Source organism: Schistocerca nitens, chromosome 2 (assembly GCF_023898315.1).
Source record: "Schistocerca nitens isolate TAMUIC-IGC-003100 chromosome 2, iqSchNite1.1, whole genome shotgun sequence".
In the NCBI taxonomy this organism is placed as follows: Eukaryota; Metazoa; Arthropoda; class Insecta; order Orthoptera; family Acrididae; genus Schistocerca; species Schistocerca nitens.
In genome coordinates this window covers 105,370,490-105,390,596 of record NC_064615.1, presented here as the reverse complement: position 1 = coordinate 105,390,596, position 20,107 = coordinate 105,370,490, and the positions used below count along the sequence as shown (strand labels likewise).

General features: G+C 42.2%; 1 protein-coding gene across 5 annotated transcripts in view; it reads left to right on the top strand.

Moving 5' to 3' along the window:
• LOC126235779 (uncharacterized) overlaps positions 1 to 20,107 on the top strand; it is a 269,602-nt gene that overhangs the window by 80,961 nt on the left and 168,534 nt on the right. For all 5 annotated transcript variants that reach the window (XM_049944583.1, XM_049944584.1, XM_049944586.1 and 2 more), the window contains exon 5: positions 82 to 269. In XM_049944583.1, coding sequence (XP_049800540.1) covers positions 82 to 269 — 188 coding nt within the window. The remainder of the gene's footprint in view (positions 1 to 81; positions 270 to 20,107) is intronic.

Here is a 20,107-nt window from a genome sequence, read left to right as displayed (position 1 = left end):
ATCCTCAGAGCAGTAATTTTAGAGTTGAGCAATCAGGAATTAAAAAGATTAACTGTTTTTCTTCTCTTTTCCATATTTTAGTTAAGCAATACTACAAGATCATGCTCACGAAGTATCCTGGAGGCTATGAAACAGTTGACAAGCACATATCCAGCAGAAGTTAGCACTCATTTATTGGGCCCCCTCATCATTGGTACAGTGGACCACCAGCAGATACTTTCACCAATAATTGTGACTTTAGCTCCAGAACATAAGATCAGTGTCATCAGGTACAGCAGCTCACAAAATATGTTATTACGTAGTCATTCTTTTTTTAGTGATATAATTATGCTGACAGCAATACCATTGTAGTATTGTAAATAAACAAAAATAAGGAAAGTTGCAGACAGGCACAATTAAGACACATTAAGCTTTTGGCCACAGTTTTGGCCACAGCCTTCACCAGGAAAAGAGAAACACACACCTCATGCACCTGTGACCACCAACTCCAGCTTCTCAGGCTGGAATGTATGTTGTTTGTATGAATGGTGTGTGTTTCTCTTTTGCCAATGAAGGCTGTGGCCAAAAGCTTTATGAAAGTGTCTTTTAATTCTGCCTGTCTGCAACTTAACTTCTCTTCTTTGTGCAAGCAGCAGTATATCTTTTGCTACATTGTTTATATTCATTATAAATCACAAAATCCTTTGAAATAAATTAGTATTGAGGGTAACAGGAAGTACTGCAAATTGGTTCAAATCCAACATCACTGATAGGAAATGAAGGGTATCATTGGGAAAGAGACATGTATTACACTATCTACATCTGTACTTTGCAAACCACCACAAGGAGTATGGCAGAGGATATGCCCCATTATACCAGTTGTGCGTCATCCAACTGGGAACTAGTTACATTTGGTTTCCCATAAGGTTCCATCTTACAGTCGCTACTTTTTCTTGGGTGTGTTAATGACCCTCCTTATCTGTAACATTACCAGATACCAAGTTTATTTTGTTTGTGGATGATATAAACAATAAATTACAAATCAAGTATAGTTTTGGAAAGATGAGTTAATGAAATTGTTATGGGCATTAGTAAATGTTTCCTAACAAGTTCTTTGTCATGAAACGTTTAAAAAACACACTGCATGCCGTTCAGAACTTGGAAGTGGTTTCCCACCAATATGTGCCCAAAGTTAAGGATAAACAGACTGAAGTAGTCTACTGACAGTGTTAAATTCTTGAGATTACAGCTTGATAATAAATTTAACTGGGAGGAGCATACCACGGAACTGCTGAGGCACCTAAACAGATCTGTATTTGCAGTATTTACCTTGTCTGGTGTAGGGAATATAAAAATAAAAAAGCTTGCGTACTATGCTTACTTTCATTCCATATTGTCATACAGGATTATGTTCTGTGGTAATCATCAAGCCAAGCTAAAGTCTTCCACATCCAAAAATGTATACTAACAAGGGAACCTCCCCATCGCACCCCCCTCAGATTTAGTTATAAGTTGGCACAGTGGATAGGCCTTGAAAAACTGAACACAGATCAATTGAGAAAACAGGAAGAAGTTGTGTGGAACTGTGAAAAAATAAGCAAAATATACAAACTGAGTAGTTCATGGGAAGATAGGCGACATCAAGGACTCTAAGAACACAGGAGCGCCGTGGTCTCGTGGTAACTTGAGCAGCTGCGGAACGAGAGGTCCTTGGTTCAAATCCTCCATCGAGTGAAAAGTTTAATTTTTTTATTTTCAGTTTATGTGACAAACTATTGTGTTTTCATCACTTTTTTGGGAGTGATTATCACATCCACAAGAAAACCTAAATCGGGCAAGGTAGAAGAATCTTTTTACCCATTCGCCAAGTGTACAAGTTAGGTGGGTCGACAACATATTCCTGTCATGTGACGCACATGCCGTTACCAGTGTCGTATAGAATATATCACATGTGTTTTCCTGTGGAGGAATCGGTTGACCTATGACCTTGCGATCAAATGTTTTCGGTTCCCATTGGAGAGGCACGTCCTTTCGTCTACTAATCGCACGGTTTTGCGATGCGGTCGCAAGACACAGACACTAAACTTATTACAGTGAACAGAGGCGTCAATGAACGAACGGACAGATAATAACGATGTAAAAATAAAGAAAGTAAAATTCTCACTGGAGGGAAGACTTGAACCAAGGACCTTTCGTTCTGCAGCTGCTCACGCTACCACGAGACCACGGCGCTCCTGAGCTCACATTGTCCACGATGTTGCCTATGTGGCCCATGGACTACTCAGTTTGTATATTTTGCTTATTTTTTCACAGTTCAACGCAACTTCTTCCTGTTTTCTCAATTGATCTGTGTTCAGTTTATCAAGGCCTACCCACTGTGCCAACTTATAACTAAATCTGAGGGGGGTGCGATGGGGAAGTTCCCTTGTAAGCATTATTTGTGGTGTGAACTCAAGAACATCCTGCAGAGACCTCTGCAGCCAGCTAGAGATATTAACTATTGCTTCCCAATATATTTCTTCCATAATGAAATTTGTCATTAAAAGTACCTCTCTTTCTCAAACAAATAACTCAGTTCATGGAATCAGTACTAGAAATAAGAGATTTAAAGTTACTGAATCTGGTCCAGAATGGTGTTCATTACTCAGGGAGACACATTTTCAATAACTGACCAGCAGCAATAAAAAGTTTAACCGCTAATAAAGTTCTGTTTAAGAGGATCCAAAAGGATTTATTGGAGGCCAACATCATCCACTGCACTGATGAATTTCTTAGGGGAACCAACTGGTGGGTATATGTTGTTAATGATGTCAGTATTAATACATTCTGATTTCTCAGTTTGGTCTAGCAATGCAATCATTGTAAAAAGGTGTAAAATGATGTTTTCAGTTGGAGATATGTGGCCACAATAGTCTGAGAATTATCATCATGTGCTCCTCGTGTATTGAACATTTGTGTGTTTAACAAGTTTCTTATTACCTTTGAAATAAAAATATGCTCAAGTTTTTTATTTATTTTTTATCTGTGAGGACCATTTCACTTGGGATATGTGGAAGGTACATTATCAGATTTGATTTTCTTTGGAAATATTTGTGTATTCTTGTTTTTCTGACAAGCTCTGCATCCTGTAGGATCTCCTTTCTATCGATCCATTGGAATGAAAAGTACATCTAATCTAATGTAATCTGAAACTTGTGGGATGCATATACATATTGAATAGCATAAAAATGGCTTGAAATTTTAAGTGAGTGACTATATCTTTTCTTGCTGAATTATACACACTTCTACAAGAGCACAGAGTATGATTTAATCATAGCTAACACTTGGTTTAAAAATCATGAAAGAAGGTTGTATATGTGGAAGAGATCTGGAGACACTGGACGGTTTCAGATTGATTATGTGATGGTTAGACAGAGATTTAGGAACAAGGTTTCAAATTGTAAGACATTTCCAGGGGCAGATGTGGACTCAGACCACAATTTATTGGTTATGAACCGTAGATTAACAATGAAGAAGCTGCAAAAAGGTGGAATTTAGGAGATGGTACCTGAATGAACTGAAAGAACCAGAGATTGTAGAGAGCTTCAGAGAGACCATTGGGTACGATTCACAAGAACAGGTGAAAGGAATACAGAAGAAGAAGAACAGCTAGCTTTGAGAGATGAAATACTGAAGACAGCAGAGGATCAAGTAGGTAAAAAGACAAGGGCTAGTAGAAATCCTTGGGTAAGACAAGAGATATTTAATTTAATTGATGAGAGGAGAAAATGTAAAACTGCAGTTAATGTACAGGTGAAAGGGAATACAAATTGTTGTGTCTAGACAAGACAGTCGAGACACAAGGCGAGGAAGCTGAAAGGGCACGCGTCAACTCACGCAGGCTAGTTTAGGTCTGAAACAGGAGACGTAATGAATGCTATAAAGAAAAGTACGTAGCTGCTAGAATACTTAGCTTTATTCCATCATTTGTATACAGCATTCTTGATGATACAAGTGAGACTATCTTGAAATGGTTAATGGCACCTTGCTAGGTCGTAGCCATGGACTTAGCTGAAGGCTATTCTGTCTCTCGGCAAATGAGAGAAAGGCTTCGTCAATGTAGTCGCTAGCAAAGTCGTCGTACAACTGGGGCGAGTGCTAGCCCGTCTCTCGAGACCTGCCGTGTGGTGGCGCTCGGTCTGCGATCACTGCCAGTGGCGACACGCGGGTCCGACATGTACTAATGGACTGCGGCCGATTTAAAGCTACCACCTAGCAAGTGTGGTGTCTGGCGGTGACACCACATTCCTCCCCTGCAAATCGGCGGACGGTCGTGTGATAAGGCTTCCACCTGCCGTGGGGAGGACCCCATGTTGACGTATGCGACGAGGTGGGGAGCCTAACAACAGGTGAGGCTGTGCCACCCGCACCCTGCCATTCGGTCTGCGGGGAGCTAGGAAACGCCTGAAAACCTAGTCCAGGGTGCACGTCAACATGCGGTGTATGCGCCCGTAGAGAGACAGGAGGGGCCGAAGGGTCGACCTCCATTGCGTCGGGGCACCCGACGGGCGAAGACGCCATCTGGTCCGGAGCGGGCAAGAGTTCCATGGCGGAGGACATCTGGTCACAGGAAGCGATCGGCGGCGCGTGACCCAGGGAGGCGCCAGGCTGTTGCAGCGACGCGTCCACTGCGGGCGGCGCCAGCGGGAGAACAGGCAGCGGCGCGTCGCCATGAGGCAAAATGCAAGGCAGCATCGGTAACACCTGGGGATGAGGCGAGCCAGTAGATGGGTCCCCAGGGCGCTGACCGGACGGCACCGTCGCTGAAAGCAGACGGGGAGCGGCAGAATCTGAGCGACGACAGAAGCGCAGCTGATTGAGATGCCGACGCACCTCACCAGAGGCCCCCAAAACCAAATACATCGCGCGACCGAGGCAGCGAAGAATGCGCCTTGCGAGCCAACACCGTGAACCGCGATAGTTGCGATAATAGACAACGTCGCATGGAGCAAAAGCAGGCGTCTGCCGCGGCACAGGAACCTGATGCGGCGGATGCAGCAAAGACATCAACGTTCGATGAGGACGACCGTGGAGCAACTCAGCCGGCGAGCGACCATCTCGGGGCTGAGAGCGATACGAAGACAAAAAGAGCAACAACGCGTCCTCCCGAGAATGCGACTCTTTCAACTTCAACATCTGTGACTTGAAAGTCCGGACCAATCGTTCAGCGGCACCGTTTGACTGAGGCGAAAACGGCGCGGATGTCAGATGTTGAATACCATTGGTCTTGCAGAATGACTGAAATACTGCGGACATGAATTGTGGGCCATTGTCGGAAACAATAGTCTGTGGAAGACCTTCAATGCAAAAAATAGTGGATAACGCTTGGATGGTGGCAGATGACGTCGTGGAAGACATCCGGACAACCAAAGGAAAAGTACTGAAAGCATCGACAACAACCAACCATCGAGCATTCCAGAATGGGCCAGCAAAATCGATGTGCAAGCGTTGCCAAGGGGAAGTGGCTTGTGGCCATGCAAAGAATTTCCGCGGCGGTGCGGATTGTTGTTCGGCACACGCCATGCAAGAAGAGCACATAGTCGTAATCGCAGCATCGATTCCGAACCAAGTACAGTGCTGACGAGCAAGTTGTTTCGTTCGCACTATACCCCAATGTCCTTGGTGAAGAAGCCGTAAGACAGAGGACTGTAACGAACGTGGGACCACGACTCGGGACTGACCAGTATCAGAACGCAACAACAAAACACCACGTCGTACAAAAAGACTCTCCTTGTGAGCAAAAAATCGGCGAACCAATGGATCCTCGATCCGCGACTTTGACAAGGGCCATTGCGTAGCAACAAAACGCAAAACGGTAGCAAGGACAGGGTCAGCAGCTGTGGCGGTGGCCACACGACGAAAATCAATCGGAAACGATTCGACCACGTCATCGGTTTCCGAGTCAATGAACATGCAAGCAAGTTCGGAAGAATCGAATGCTTTATCCTCAGCAACAGGCAAACGGGACAACGCATCAGTGTTTCCGTGCTTAGCAGTGGACCGATAGAAGATATCGTAGCGGTACTGCGAGAGGAAAATTGACCAGCGAATGAATTTCTGCGCTGTACGTGGAGGTACAGGCTTGTTCGGATGAAAAAGCGATGTCAAAGGTTTGTGGTCTGTGATGATGGTAAAGTGACGACCATACAAGAAATCGTGAAACTTTGTAACACAAACACGAGAGCCAAAGCTTCTTTCTCAATTTGTAAATAATGTCTTTGCGCTGACGAGAGCAATTTGGACGCAAAGGCAATAGGGCGATCAAGCGAACCATCTTTGTGCGCAAGCACAGCTCCGATCCCAAAATCCGACGCATCTACCATCAACAAAAGGGGTTTCCGGGGATCGAATGGCGTAAGGCAAGTATTTGAAAGCAACGCCGATTTCAACTGTCGAAAGGCGCGTTCGCATTCCGTCGTCCAGACGAACGGAACACCTTTACGGCGTAAGCGATGAAGCGGAGCTGAAATGGAAGAGGCATTGCGCAGAAAGCGATGATAGTAATTTATTTTACCCAGCACACTCTGTAACTGCTTCGAATTCTGCGGCGAAGGCAAGTCTTGTATGGCACGGAGGTGCTCTGGACGCGGATGTATGCCTTGTGCATTGATTACATGTCCCAGATATGGTAAGTCACGAGCAAAAAACACACATTTGTCCTTCCGCAAGCGAAGACCATTTTGTCGCAATACCTGAAAGAATGTTCGTAGATTAGCTAAATGTTCGGCTGCTGTCCTTCCGGAGATCACAATATCGTCCAGATAGTTCGCAGCAGTAGGGACCGACGCACAAACTGTTTGTAAATATTGCTGAAACAATGCAGGGGTGGAGGCACACCCGAATGGCAGTCTTTTGAATCGGTACAAACCAAGATGCGTGTTAACCACCAAGACGCGCTGGGATTCTTCGTCCACAGGTATTTGCAAGTACGCATCTGCTAGGTCCAACTTCGTAAAGGATTTACCCGGGCACAGTTTATCAAAAAGATCTTCCGGGCGGGGTAAAGGAAAAGTTGCAATCACTAGTTGTGGATTCACAGTGGCCTTGAAGTCCACACAAAGTCTCAATTTTCCGGAAGGTTTTGGCAAAATCACTAAGGATGAGGCCCAGAGAGAAGCCTGCACACGTTCAATTACACCTTGTGATTCTAAATCGTGTAACGTTCTTGCGACCTCAGCACGCAATGCGTGGGGAACATTGCGCGCTCTGAAAAATTTTGGCTGCGCGTTTACTTTCAGTTCCAAATGTGCTGTATAGTTCTTAGCGCAACCAAGGCCCGGTGCAAAAATGTCTGCAAATTCGTCACATAGACTAGAAACACTGTCTGAAGGCACAGTCTCATTCACGGATAGGACCTGATTTACTATAGACATGCTAAACAACTGAAATAAATCTAAACCAAACAAGTTCACTGCAGAAGAACGAAGGACGTAAAATGACACAAGTTTTGTTTGTCCCTTGTACGTGGCAAGAAGAGAGCACTGTCCTAATACAGGGATATGCTGTCCTGAATAACTAGTGAGCTGAACATTTGCGGCACGCAACGGAGGTTTGCCCAGTTGTTTGTACGTGTCGTGATTGATCAATGAAACTGCAGCTCCGGTATCGAGCTGGAATGGTATCACTTTGCCTTCAAAGTCCAAGTCTACAAAAAGTTTGTCCTGCTGACGACAAGAGCGACTGTCTCGTGCAATTTGAACTGATACAGGTACAGAAGCACTTGCGACCTGACGGGATTTCCGTCAACGGCGACGCACACGTTTTGTGGGACGAACACAGTCACTGTTAGAGAGATTGGCACTGGGCGGAGTGGAATTAACTACATGAATGTCCATGGGCGAACGTCCACGAGCCTGAGTGTCCTTGGTTCGATTCCGGCGCGAAGCAAAGGGCCTGGAATGGTTGTGATTGTCTGTTCGAAGCTTTTTCTGGCAAACACTTTGAACATGGCCTTTCTTATTACAGTAAAAGCAAATAGCTTGGCGTGACGGGCAATGTTCACGCGAATGTCTAGTCGCACACCGCGGGCAAGATTTTAGAACTGCATTGGCATGCTTATGCGGCACACGTGGAGAGCTAGGCGGCAGCTGCGCGGACGAGCGCGAGGGCTGGTTATCGTTCCGTGCAGCGCGCCTGGCGGGCCGGTTAATGTGACACACGGCTGGCGAAGGTTCAAATGATTCCTGTGCAAAGTCAAGTGTGTCTTGCCTATCTAATATGTCCATCACTTGTTGAAGGGAGGGATTAACTAGTTTTAAAATTTGCTCCCGTATACGAACATCTGAAACGTTCTGTGCAATTGCATCACGTACCATTGTATCTGAATAAGGAAGTCCACATTCACACTCAAAAGCACAATCCCTAGTAAGTCCTTGCAATGTCTCAACCCACTCCCTATTAGTCTGACCGGCCGTACGTTTTGTATGAAAGAACGTATACCTTTTTGCAACGACAGTGACTGTTTCCTTGAAATAGGCATCTAAAGCAGACAAAATTTCTTCGTAGGACAGAGTTGCTACGTCGCGTCGGGGAAATAATTTCACTATCACACGGTACGTTTGCACCCCTATACACGCTAATAAATGAGGCTGCCGCTCGTTACCTTGAATTCTGTAGGCGGCGAGATGAAATCCAAATTGGCGTGACCACTCCGTCCAGGTTTCTATGGCTGGGGCAAAGGGCCGGAATGGGGGTGCAACTGCATGTTGTGGCTGCGGTAGCGGTGAAGCGGCGGCGGCCGCATCGTTTTGCAGTGCACGTTGACCCTGGACGAGCTGTCCAAGGGCATCCAATAACGCCTGCGTCTGCTGATTCTGCAAGCGATAAAATTCGGACAGTACATCTGGAGAATGTGGCGAAGCCATGACACAAGTAAATTGGGGCAAAGCAAGTAGAAAGAACAAGATCCTGATTGATCCGCGTCGCCAAATATGTTGTGTCTAGACAAGACAGATGAGACACAAGGCGAGGAAGCCGAAAGGGCACGCGTCAACTCACGCAGGCTAGTTTAGGTCTGAAACAGGAGACGTAATGAATGCTATAAAGAAAAGTACGTAGCTGCTAGAATACTTAACTTTATTCCATCATTTGTATACAGCATTCTTGATGATACAAGAGAGACTATCTTGAAATGGTTAATGGCGCCTTGCTAGGTCATAGCCATGGACTTAGCTGAAGGCTATTCTGTCTCTCGGCAAATGAGAGAAAGGCTTCGTCAGTGTAGTCGCTAGCAAAGTCGTCGTACAACTGGGGCGAGTGATAGTCCGTCTCTCGAGACCTGCCGTGTGGTGGCGCTCGGTCTGCGATCACTGCCAGTGGCGACACGCGGGTCCGACATGTACTAATGGACCGCGGCCGATTTAAAGCTACCACCTAGCAAGTGTGGTGTCTGGCGGTGACACCACACAAATGTCTCAAATGAGATCAACAGGAAGTGCAAATGGCTAAGCAGGAATGACTAGAGGACACGTGTAATGATGTAAAAACCTGTATCACTAGGGATAAGAAAGATGCCGCCTACAGGAAAATTAGAGAGACCTTTGGACAAAGGAGAACCACCTGTGTGAATATCAAGAACTCAAATGGAAAATGAGTCCTAAGCAAAGAAGGGAAAACAGGAAGGTGGAAGTGGTATATAGAGGTTGTACTTGAGGGCAATATTATGGAAATGGAAGAGGATGTAGATGAAGATGAAATGGGAGATATGATAATTTGTGAAGAATTTGACAGAGCACTGAAAAATCCAAGTCAAAACAAGGCCCCCGGAATAGACAATGTTCTTTTAGAACTACTGATAGCCTTGCAAGAGCCAGCCATGACAAAGCTCTTCCATCTGGTGAGCAAGATGTATGAGACAGGTGAAATACCCTCATACTTCAAGAAGAATATAATAATACCAATTGCAAAGAAAGCAGGTGATGACAATTGTGAAAATTACTGGACTATCAGTTTCATAAATACTAACATGAAGTCTTGACAGATGAATGGAAAAACTGGTAGAAGTCAACCAAAGGGAAGATCAATTTGGATTCCAGAGAAATGTAGGAACACATGAGGCAATACTAACCCCTATGACTTCTCATAGAAGATAGGTTAAGGAAAGGCAAACCTACATTCATAGCATTTGTAAGATTTAGAGAAAGCTTTCGACAGTGTTGACCAGAATATTCTCTTTCAAATTCTAAATGTGGGTGGGGTAAAATACAGGGAGCAAAAGGCTATTTACAATTTGTACGGAAACCAGATGGCAGTTGTAGGAGTTGAGGGGCAGGAAAGGGAAGCAGTGGTTGAGAAGGAAGTGAGACAGGGATATAGCCTATCCCCTATGTTATTCAATTTGTACATTGCACAGGCAGTAAAGGAAACAAAAGAACAGTTTGGTGTAGGAATTAAAGTCCAGGAGGAATAAATAAAAACTTTGAAGTTTGCCAACGACATTGTAATTCTGCCAGAGGCAGCAAAGGACTTGGAAGAGCAGTCGAATGGAATGGACAGTGTCTTAAAAGGAGAATATAAGATGAACATCAGTGAAAGCAAAACGTGGATAACGGAATGTAGTTGAATTAAATCAGGTGATGTTGAGGGAACTATATTAGGAAATGAGACACTTTAGTAGTAGATGAATTTTGCCATTTCAGAAACAAAGTAACTGATGATGGTCAAAGTTGGGAGGATAAACAATGTAGACTGGCTACGGCAAGAAAAGCGGTTCTGAAGAAGAGAAAGATGTTAACATCAAATATAGATTTAAGTGTCAGAAAGTCTTTTTTGAAAGTACTTGTGTGGAGTGTAGCCATGTATGGGTGTGAAACATGGATGATAAACTGTGTAGACAAGAAGAGAATAGAAGCTTTCAAAATGTGGTGCTACAGAAGAATGCTGAAGATTAGATGGGTAGATAATGTAACTAATGAGGAAGTGCCAAATAGAATTGGGAAGAAGAGGAATTTGTGGCACAGCTTTACTAGAAGAAGGGAATGGTTGGCAGGAAAATTCTGAGGCATCAAGGGATTACCAATTTAGTACTGGAGGGAAGTGTGGAGGGTAAAAATTGTAGAGGGAGACCAATAGATGAATACAGCAAGCAGATTCAGAACAACATAGGTTGCAGTAGTTACTCAGAGATGGTGAGGCTTGCGCAGGATAGAGTAGCATGGAGAGTTGCATCAAACCAGCCTTTTGACTGAAGAACACAACAACAAATGACAACAAGAGTGTCACCTGTGGCTGTCCACAAGTGTGTTTGCCCATGTACAACTTTATTTGTTGTTTTCAATCTGTAACTTCTATTATAGTAATATCATCTTCCTAGGGGGCCACACAGCAGTCTGATTTTTATAATTTTTTAATATCTACAGTACATGAAGTTCAGAGAAAAATACCAATATTCCAAACTTGTTAAATGCGACTCTCAAAAATTCTCGAGAAAATCAAGTTTTAAGTTCTTTCAGCAATTTGAATTCCACTGAAGGTAGGGCAGTTTTTGGCATGCTGTCAGTAATGCTCGAGAGTGGTAATTGCTGGATTGCATCTTGTTTCAGTCATTATATTATGTTCTGTTCATTTCAAAAACCTATGTCATTTAAATGTATAATTCATTAAATACATGATAGTTAATGCATTTTTGATTATCATTTTTATGGAGATTGCTTGTGAGCTGAGGACAAAGGCGATACTAGGTTATGGGGAGATTTAACAGTACTTGTTATTAGTGAGTGTTTAGAAACTTTGCAGCATGCATGTTATTATTAGTTGTCAATGTTGATAACAGTTGCTCATACTGGGGTCCCATGCCGCTGGCTCAACAGTCACACACACTCGCACTGTGGAACGGACCACAGCTTCTTTCAGCGAATTCCACAATATTTGGAAGGGATATGATGTCTTTTGCAAGAGACAATTGTGGCTCTAATAGGATTTCAGCATTGCCGAAGCAGCAGATAGTATTTTGTGGTATTGTGCATGAAAGGCAAAAAGACTGTAATGTCAGATGTGGACAATGACAATTTGCCAGGTCCTTCAGTGTTACAGGATGATGGTGTTGCAAATTCCTTATGCAGTGAAGCTTCAATATATGCATTATTGATGCCCTTGTACATTACTAGCAAATTCTCACAGGGAATAAACTCATCAAAGTAACACCATTGGCAGTATTCCTGAAGTAGCAATGCTACTAATAGAAGACTTAATATGTTGTAACATATGAAGAGTTCATTATGTTCAACAGTATGGACAAAGAAAATGTTTTTGATGAGATGTACCATAAATAGAAATATGAAGTTCTGAATTTTCATATAACATAATTAGATACATGTTAATTGGCATATATGTGATGAATTTTATTTGTAAATGACATAGGTATTAGAGTTGAATCGTGTGGAAATAAAAAGGAGACAGGAACGAGACGCGAACCAGTGATCCAGCGTTTACTTGTGTTGAGCGCTACGGTCAAGAATAGCTACATTTAGTGAATTAAAGTCACTGGGAGAATTTCAGAATTTTTTAGAGGTGCATCAGACTGCTTTCCAAGATTGGTATTTGAGTTCTGAACTTCACGTACCATAAATATAAAAAAATTACAAAAATCTGATTGATGTGTTGTCCCCTTGTTACATTGAATTGTCTGGAAGGGGAATTCCATGCATGGTATGCCATTTTTTAACATTGTTTTCATTTGTAATAATGTTAATAGTGAATCACTATTTTCTTCTTGTAAAGCTGACAAACGATTTGTCTCTCGGCCTTTTCTGTATTCTTAAATGCATCTCTTCAGTTTGGTAAAATAATTTTTTCCAATGGTTTCAGCTTTCATTACTTGTTGCAATTCATTTCAGCTGCATGAAGGAAACAACAAAATTAATTTAATAATCAATCAATGGAAAATCCAGAATGGAATGTAACAGTATTATGAAAAGGAAAGTTGACACTCACCATATAGCGGAGATGCTGAGTCACAGATAGGCACAGCAAAAAGATTGTCACAAATAAAGTTTTTGGCCCAAAAGGTCTTCGTCAAAGACCACACACACACACACACACACACACACACACACACACACACACACACGACTGCAGTCTCAGGCAACTGTAGTCACACTGCCAAAAATCCACGCTAGCAGTGTGGCTACTCTTCTCTGAGACTGCAGTCGTGTGTGTGTGTGTGTGTGTGTGTGTGTGTGTGTGTGTGTGTGTGTGTCTATATATTTTTGACAATGGCCTCGTGGGCTGAAAGCTGTATTTGTGAGAGTTCTTTTTGTTGTGCCTATCTGTGACTCAGCATCTCCGCTATATGGTGAGTGGCAAGTTTTCTTTTCGTAATATTGTTAATTTAATAATCTAAAGTTATAATTAAACTAGGTAGTAGAGACCTAAGGATTATAGACACTGTCCTCTCTCTCTTTTCCCAGTAGTCCATAGCAGCCATTTTAAAATGCCCACAAATTAGAACAGCAACATACCAATGCTTCATACCATATAATATCTGTCAGTACTACTTCATTCCTCAGCATCTCAATGAACCTCTTTGTTGCTTAATACAACATTATGCACAGAATTCTATTCTCGTCCCTAACATTGCCCAGGTAACATAATTGTTACAATGACAAACTTGCACTGTTTATTGTACATCTTCCTTACTACAATCTTTTAATATACAAAGAACAGGCAAATACTTCATTCGATTCAGAATAACAATTTTCAGCTTATTGTCAAGTACATCTTTTCTTAGCACAGTATTTTTCTGGTTTTACAAAGAATGGTTTGTTGACATTAGTAGTTGGTGAGGATAAAATTCTTTCAGGCTGCTTTTTTAAAAGAGATGTTAACTCCACAGTTCTGAGTAAGGATCTGAAAAATAAGCACATTTAGTGAACAACTCCCAAAAGGAGCAAAGTAAATTTTCAGAGGCAGATTTTCATATTGCAGTAAACTAGAGAATTATATTGACAGATAGACGAAGACAAAAGCAAAGGCTGTGGGCAACAGTTAATTAGTGCATGAAACATTTACACATGAGAGAAACAGCACGTTTGCAAAAACCTTCTAAAGTCAACATATCTGACAAATATCATTAAAAGTGAAGTAGCCAGTGATTAGCACACTGGACATGCATTTGAGAGGACAGTGGCTCAGATCTTTGTCCAGCCATCCATATTTAGATTTTCTATTATTTCCCTAAATTGCTCCTGGAAAATGACAGGATTGTTCCTCTGAAATGGCATAGCTGATTTCCTCCCCAATCCTTGAAACAATCTGAGCTATTGCTCCATCTCTAATGACCTCATTGTGGATAGGAGGTTAAACCCCTAGTTTTTTTCCTTGCATAGCCAACCCTAGGGCAGATGGAAGGGGGGGGGGGTAGTAACTGCTGTGCAGTATGACAGGCACTGGAGGGTTGATGCACAATTGCAGGCCAGAGATGGCCCAAAGAGATTCAGCTGTCAAAATTAACACTTTTGTTATATTCATACATCTGTGCTTTTTGGTGTGGGGTAGCGACTATGCCTTCCCCCACTGCACATAGAAGGGGCCGGGTGACCCCGCAAGATGATAGCCTCTGTCCAGTCAGCTTGCTGCAACATGCGCACCCAGTTTTTCTGTTACCAGTGCTCAGTGTGTAGCGCCATTGCATGAGTCATGCAACAAGCACCTTGGATCAGCAGCATACGACGACGTTGTTGTGGTATGGTACCCAGCTCTGTGATGAATGACTGTACCAAACAGCCATTGGCCTGTGGTGTGGCAGTCCAGGAGGCAGGTACCATCACAGAGACCTGTACTCGTGACTGCTGCTGGTGGTGGCTCCATGCTGCTTCCTTCTCTTGCGTAACCCCCACATCCTGGTAGAATTGTTGGATTGGGAATGCGTGTGCCATCACAATGGCAACTATTTATACAGGATAGCAGTGCTGCTGTTAGTGCGCCGTTTCATCACTTTTTCAACAATACTACTGAAACCCTTCGGTGCAGAAATCCCCTTGCCTATAGTGCAAGAACCGTGCGTTCCTGCTCTGTTGGCAGGTTTACAGATTTAACTGAGCCTACAGCTACTACAATACTAGGTGCATCGATTAGTCCAAATCTGATACACACTTGTCCTGTCCATTCACATCTAGTTCTATTTTTACTTCTGTTATTATTATTGTGACCACACGAAATAATTTCACCACAAATTCAAATGAAGTAAAACAAATGAACAAAAGTACTTATCTTACTATTGTGTGGCTTTGTTATTCAGCTGTAAGGCGACAGACGATGGATCCATAATAGATCACAGGTTCGATTACCAGTCAGTCTTGGGATATTTGTCTGTCACTTACTATTTCTTTCACATCTGACAATGTTAGCAGGAAAAATATCAAACTGCACAATGTGTCAGAATCCATACCCCTGTAGCTGTCTGGGTAAGTCAGTTCAAGGCTGGAACAAGACAATTTTGCCTTGCACATTCTCAGTTTATACCTGCCACATATATTGTTTCTTTCATAGTGAAATTATTACCTTTCAAATTTATTAACCAGGTGGCATGTGTGGTGAAACAGGCACCGAGTTCCCGACTGTCACATTGTAGCAGCAGTGTAGAAGTCCGAACAGTGTTTACATAACAGCTCGTACAAGACGTGTCATTTCATAGACGGCTCTCCAATTGATAGTATATGTTTTGCGAATTACAGAGATGGTAAAGTTGATAGGAGGATGCATAGGGCAAATCTTACTCTGGGGATGATCTCAGGAGTAGGGGCCATAGGGTAAGGAAGTAAGTGCATAAGGAGCCATAGGGTCTAATAATGATATTGTAGAGATTGGGTGAGTGGCAGAAAGCGATCCTAGGTGTGGCTACTTCAACAAGGGTATGACTTCCTAAAATTATGTCCTGAAATGAGGGCTATTCTGTCAGAGATTTTGCCCACCACACCTAGAATGGCTTTCCGATGCCCTTCCCATCTCCACAGTATCCTGGTCAAACCCTCTGCTTCTTTTGTGCCCATTTCTGTACCTATGGCTCTTGTATCTATTACTGTCTGCACTGTAAGACTTGCACTAAGATGCACCCATCTACCACCACCTATGGCAGTCCCATTACTGGCAGAACATTTGCTATCAAAGGGAGAGCCACCTGTGAAACTACACATATATTTGAGAGCTGTTTGTGTAATGTAAATGCTACCATTAGATTATCAGTTAGGATGAATGGGTATAGGTAGAGGCTGCATAAAGGCAACATATCCTGTTGCAGAGCATGCTACACAACATTACAGTCATGACCTTGATGCCTGTTACACCACATTGACATCTGGATTCTTCCTCTAGCCACCAATTTCTGCAAGCACCACAAGAGGGAACTAGTTTTACAGCATGACGTTTCTGGAATCAGTTTTAGGTGTCAAAAGAAGAGAAAGGTAGAGAAACATGAGTGCCCAACTATGACACAGTAGAAATGACACTGTTCATATAATTTAGGAACTATTTATTGGGCACATATTTTACTGTTTTCTCCCTTTAACTCTGTTTGTACGATATGACAAGTTTGTACAATATTATTCAATTGACGGTTTGGCAGTGGTGGAAAAGCTGTTTACCACATAAGTGTTCTAGTAATATGCCTGATATCTACACCCACATCTACTCAGAAAGCCCCCTTACAGTGAACTTCCTGCACAGAATAATGCAAAATAAGGAGCAGAAATGCTTTGGGGCAGTGCAAGAATTAAATGCAAAAATGTGTGGACCATACTTTGAATGTAACTATTATTAATGGATCGTATTTGGGAAGGGTACACATTTGCAGCACCAGTTTCATATTTTTTATGTTGACTTCTTACAACACATTTTATTGCAGACCACAAAACATCTTGTACAGTACATTGCTCTTCCTCTGCCACTGAGTTGTTCAAACATGTTGAAACTTCTTACAAAGCAAGAACATGATTCAAATTTGTAAACTGTTGTGCACCAACACCTCAAGACTAAAAGTTCCATAGTAATGTGAGACTGTGTAGTACATTTGTGTTGATATCATGGGACAACAACTGAATACGTGAAGTTAAGAGGAAATCTTTTAGATTGTGGAAACAAGTGGTGAAACAGTGCACAATTATTGCACGAGGAAAGACTGACATCAAGAACTCTTTATCACCAGCTGGGAGGACAAGAGAAGCTCTCATACCAGAAGAAGACAGTTTTCAGGAGGAGAAGACAAAGAAACTGATCAGTTACAGAATATCACCAAGTTCAGTCTCAGTTTGAGCCAAGACACCGAAAGTATCTTGATTAGAAGGTTTCAGTCCTGACATTCCACACTAGCTCACTCTCCCGTGAAAAATTCTACACATGATGCAGGGATTTTCGGATACTTGGTGTACAGTAGAGGTCTGCATCTGGCACTTATGCTTGCTCAAAGCATGTTGTTCCACAGAAGTGAGGTAGACGTAAATGTAACTGCGTGGGGCACAGCAGGCAACTAGATTCTTTCTTACCTGTTAGAGCATCCCATGGTCAAATTGCCCAATCATCTGATCTTATTACTCACTCGCCACTCAGTCATGTGGCACAAGATCGTTGCACAAGAACATGAAAATCAGGAGAGTGTTAAAGTGAAGGTTGATTTGATAGAATGTATTCTAAGTGCAAAACAGTGTGGTTGTAGCAATTTCAGAGAGAAATTTTCATTAGTGACTGGTCGGGATAGAAATTTTGTTGGCTGTATGTACTGTCAGGTGTTGTTCTCTTCTGTTTCACACGCCCATCATGGGGCATCTGAATGCACATCTGCAGAACATGTCAGTGTGAGTTCTGAAGAATTACCAGCATCAGTAAAAAATAAGTCCTTTTAGTTACCTAAAATATGCGTAGAAAAGATGTGCCAGAGGTCTTTGCTCATTTATACTAATATCAGGTGGAGAATATCAGAATTTGTCAGGAGCCTGTAAACAACATTTCAGAGTTTCAACAAGTGGATATTCCTAACACTCTGCTTCATCCTACAACAGTAGCATGAAACACTGAAAGACAAGTCAATAAAATGTGAGCAAATATGACGCCCAGTATTGTGCAGACCATAGATGTGGATCAATGTGCATGTACACTAGCATTATACTTGGCTGTTGCCTGTGTCACAGCTGCCAGCTGCAGCAAATTGGCTCCACCACCTCCTCCATAGAAGACAGACATCACCTATGGTCGAGCCATCAACCTCATAGCAATTTACCATGGGTTACCCTCTTCCAATGCACCAGTAACACAATTGAAGATCATCATACCACCACCAGCCCTCGTGGTACCAGGTATTCAGTGCTGCTACCATTCACACTAGCTCACCTCTTTGAGTTACTTGCCATCACCATGTTTTCCCAGTATTCTTCTTGTGGATTTCTTTATAGGTCACCACCCAGCTGCTCTCCCTCTAAAATCCAAATGTGTGTATATTTAAATTAACAGTACATTATTACATAGTAAATATTCGCTATTTTACGGCCCAGATTTTCTTGGTCTCTTAAATTTATTTTTCCCCACCTTTTCATCCCATAAACATAGATATGTGCTCCAGCTCATTCACATAATTATTTTATGACCTAAATGAGTATTACATGAAACAACTTTATTTGCAAATAATTACTACATTCAGACAACATTATATGAGTAGCACTAAATATTAAACAAGAAAGTACATACTGTGTAAATATTTATATAACAACACATTATGAATGTTATGAACAAGACAATATTGTGGACTCAATTATTCCAGAAATCAGTCTGATGTTATAAATAAACCAAACAGGATACAACAAGAATGCTACTCTAACTCAATTTCAGTTAGATCTGGATCTTGCACAGTTGCATCAGGATCTGTAGGAAGACGCTTAAAGTTGTGAAACACTTGTGGTATAAGAGGCAGCAGGTCAAATAAATCCTTCTTCTTTTCGCTGGATGTAGGCATAAGTGATTTGTTTTTCCTTTCCACTTGGTCCATTGATGGCCTGCCCCTTCTTCTGAAACTCAGCATCTTGAAAGGTTCGTCACCCAAAGAATTCTTGTAGTTGATCATTCCTTCATTGTCAGTATACTGGAGCCATTGAACAGCATGCCATGAGTAATGTTCCCCATCTGTGTTTTTCTTTCTAGAAATCAAACTAGATTTGAGCAGTCCAGCAAAGTCATAAAAACGATCTTGGTTTAATTCTGTAACGTTTATTTTTTCTCTCTCTCTCTCTCTCTCTCTCTCTCTCTCTCTCTCTCTCTCTCTCTCCCCCCCCCCCCCTTCCAGTGCTCCTCACCAACTGGTACCAATCATGAGGATAGTAAATTGGAACCTTGCATTTTTTTCCTCTGTTTCTCTGTCATAGAATGGTCAATGTCGCATTCCATGTGCGTGTGTCTAGCAACTAGGAATTTATGATCGATGGCCTTGATGTGAGGGAAGTCTCTCAAAGGCTTAATGAACATTGCTGTGATACGGGAGTTTTTATTTTGACCCCAGCATGTGTCAGAAGAAAAGGTTATTTCTGAAATATTTATGGGCATATTAGACAAATGCATCTATAAGCATGAAGCTATTTCGTTCGCTTCCATACCAGTTAAAGATTTATGCGACATCTAGCAGGTGGATTGTCCTGTACCATTGTCATGTACTGTCAGATTTAATGTCCACAAATTAAATGTCCATAGTTGACGTTTGTAGAAAACTACAGGAGAACCAAGGCATGGTGTAGGAAGGCATTGCTGCAGATGTAAGCTGAAACATTTTTTAGAATGATCCTTCTTACACATATCTTTGTCTTTTGCTTTTGGTAAGTAAGCAAAGTTGGTGCCTCTTGATGTAGATTTTGTTCGGCTGAGTAATTTTATAGACCTGCTGCATTACTGGTTTCTTTTGCAGCTTGTATTTTTATAAGCAAGACATCACATTTGTGGCATGTATCTATGCTGGATTTTTTGAAGGAGAGTTTCAAGGCTTGAAATTCCCTTTCTTAGATAAATCTGGATACAGGTTTTGATTTGTTCTCTGTGTATAACTGGTACATAATTTTCAAATTCATATAAGAAGGTAGATACCTCTTGTCATTGCTTCTTGTAGTGTAATGACTTTCATATG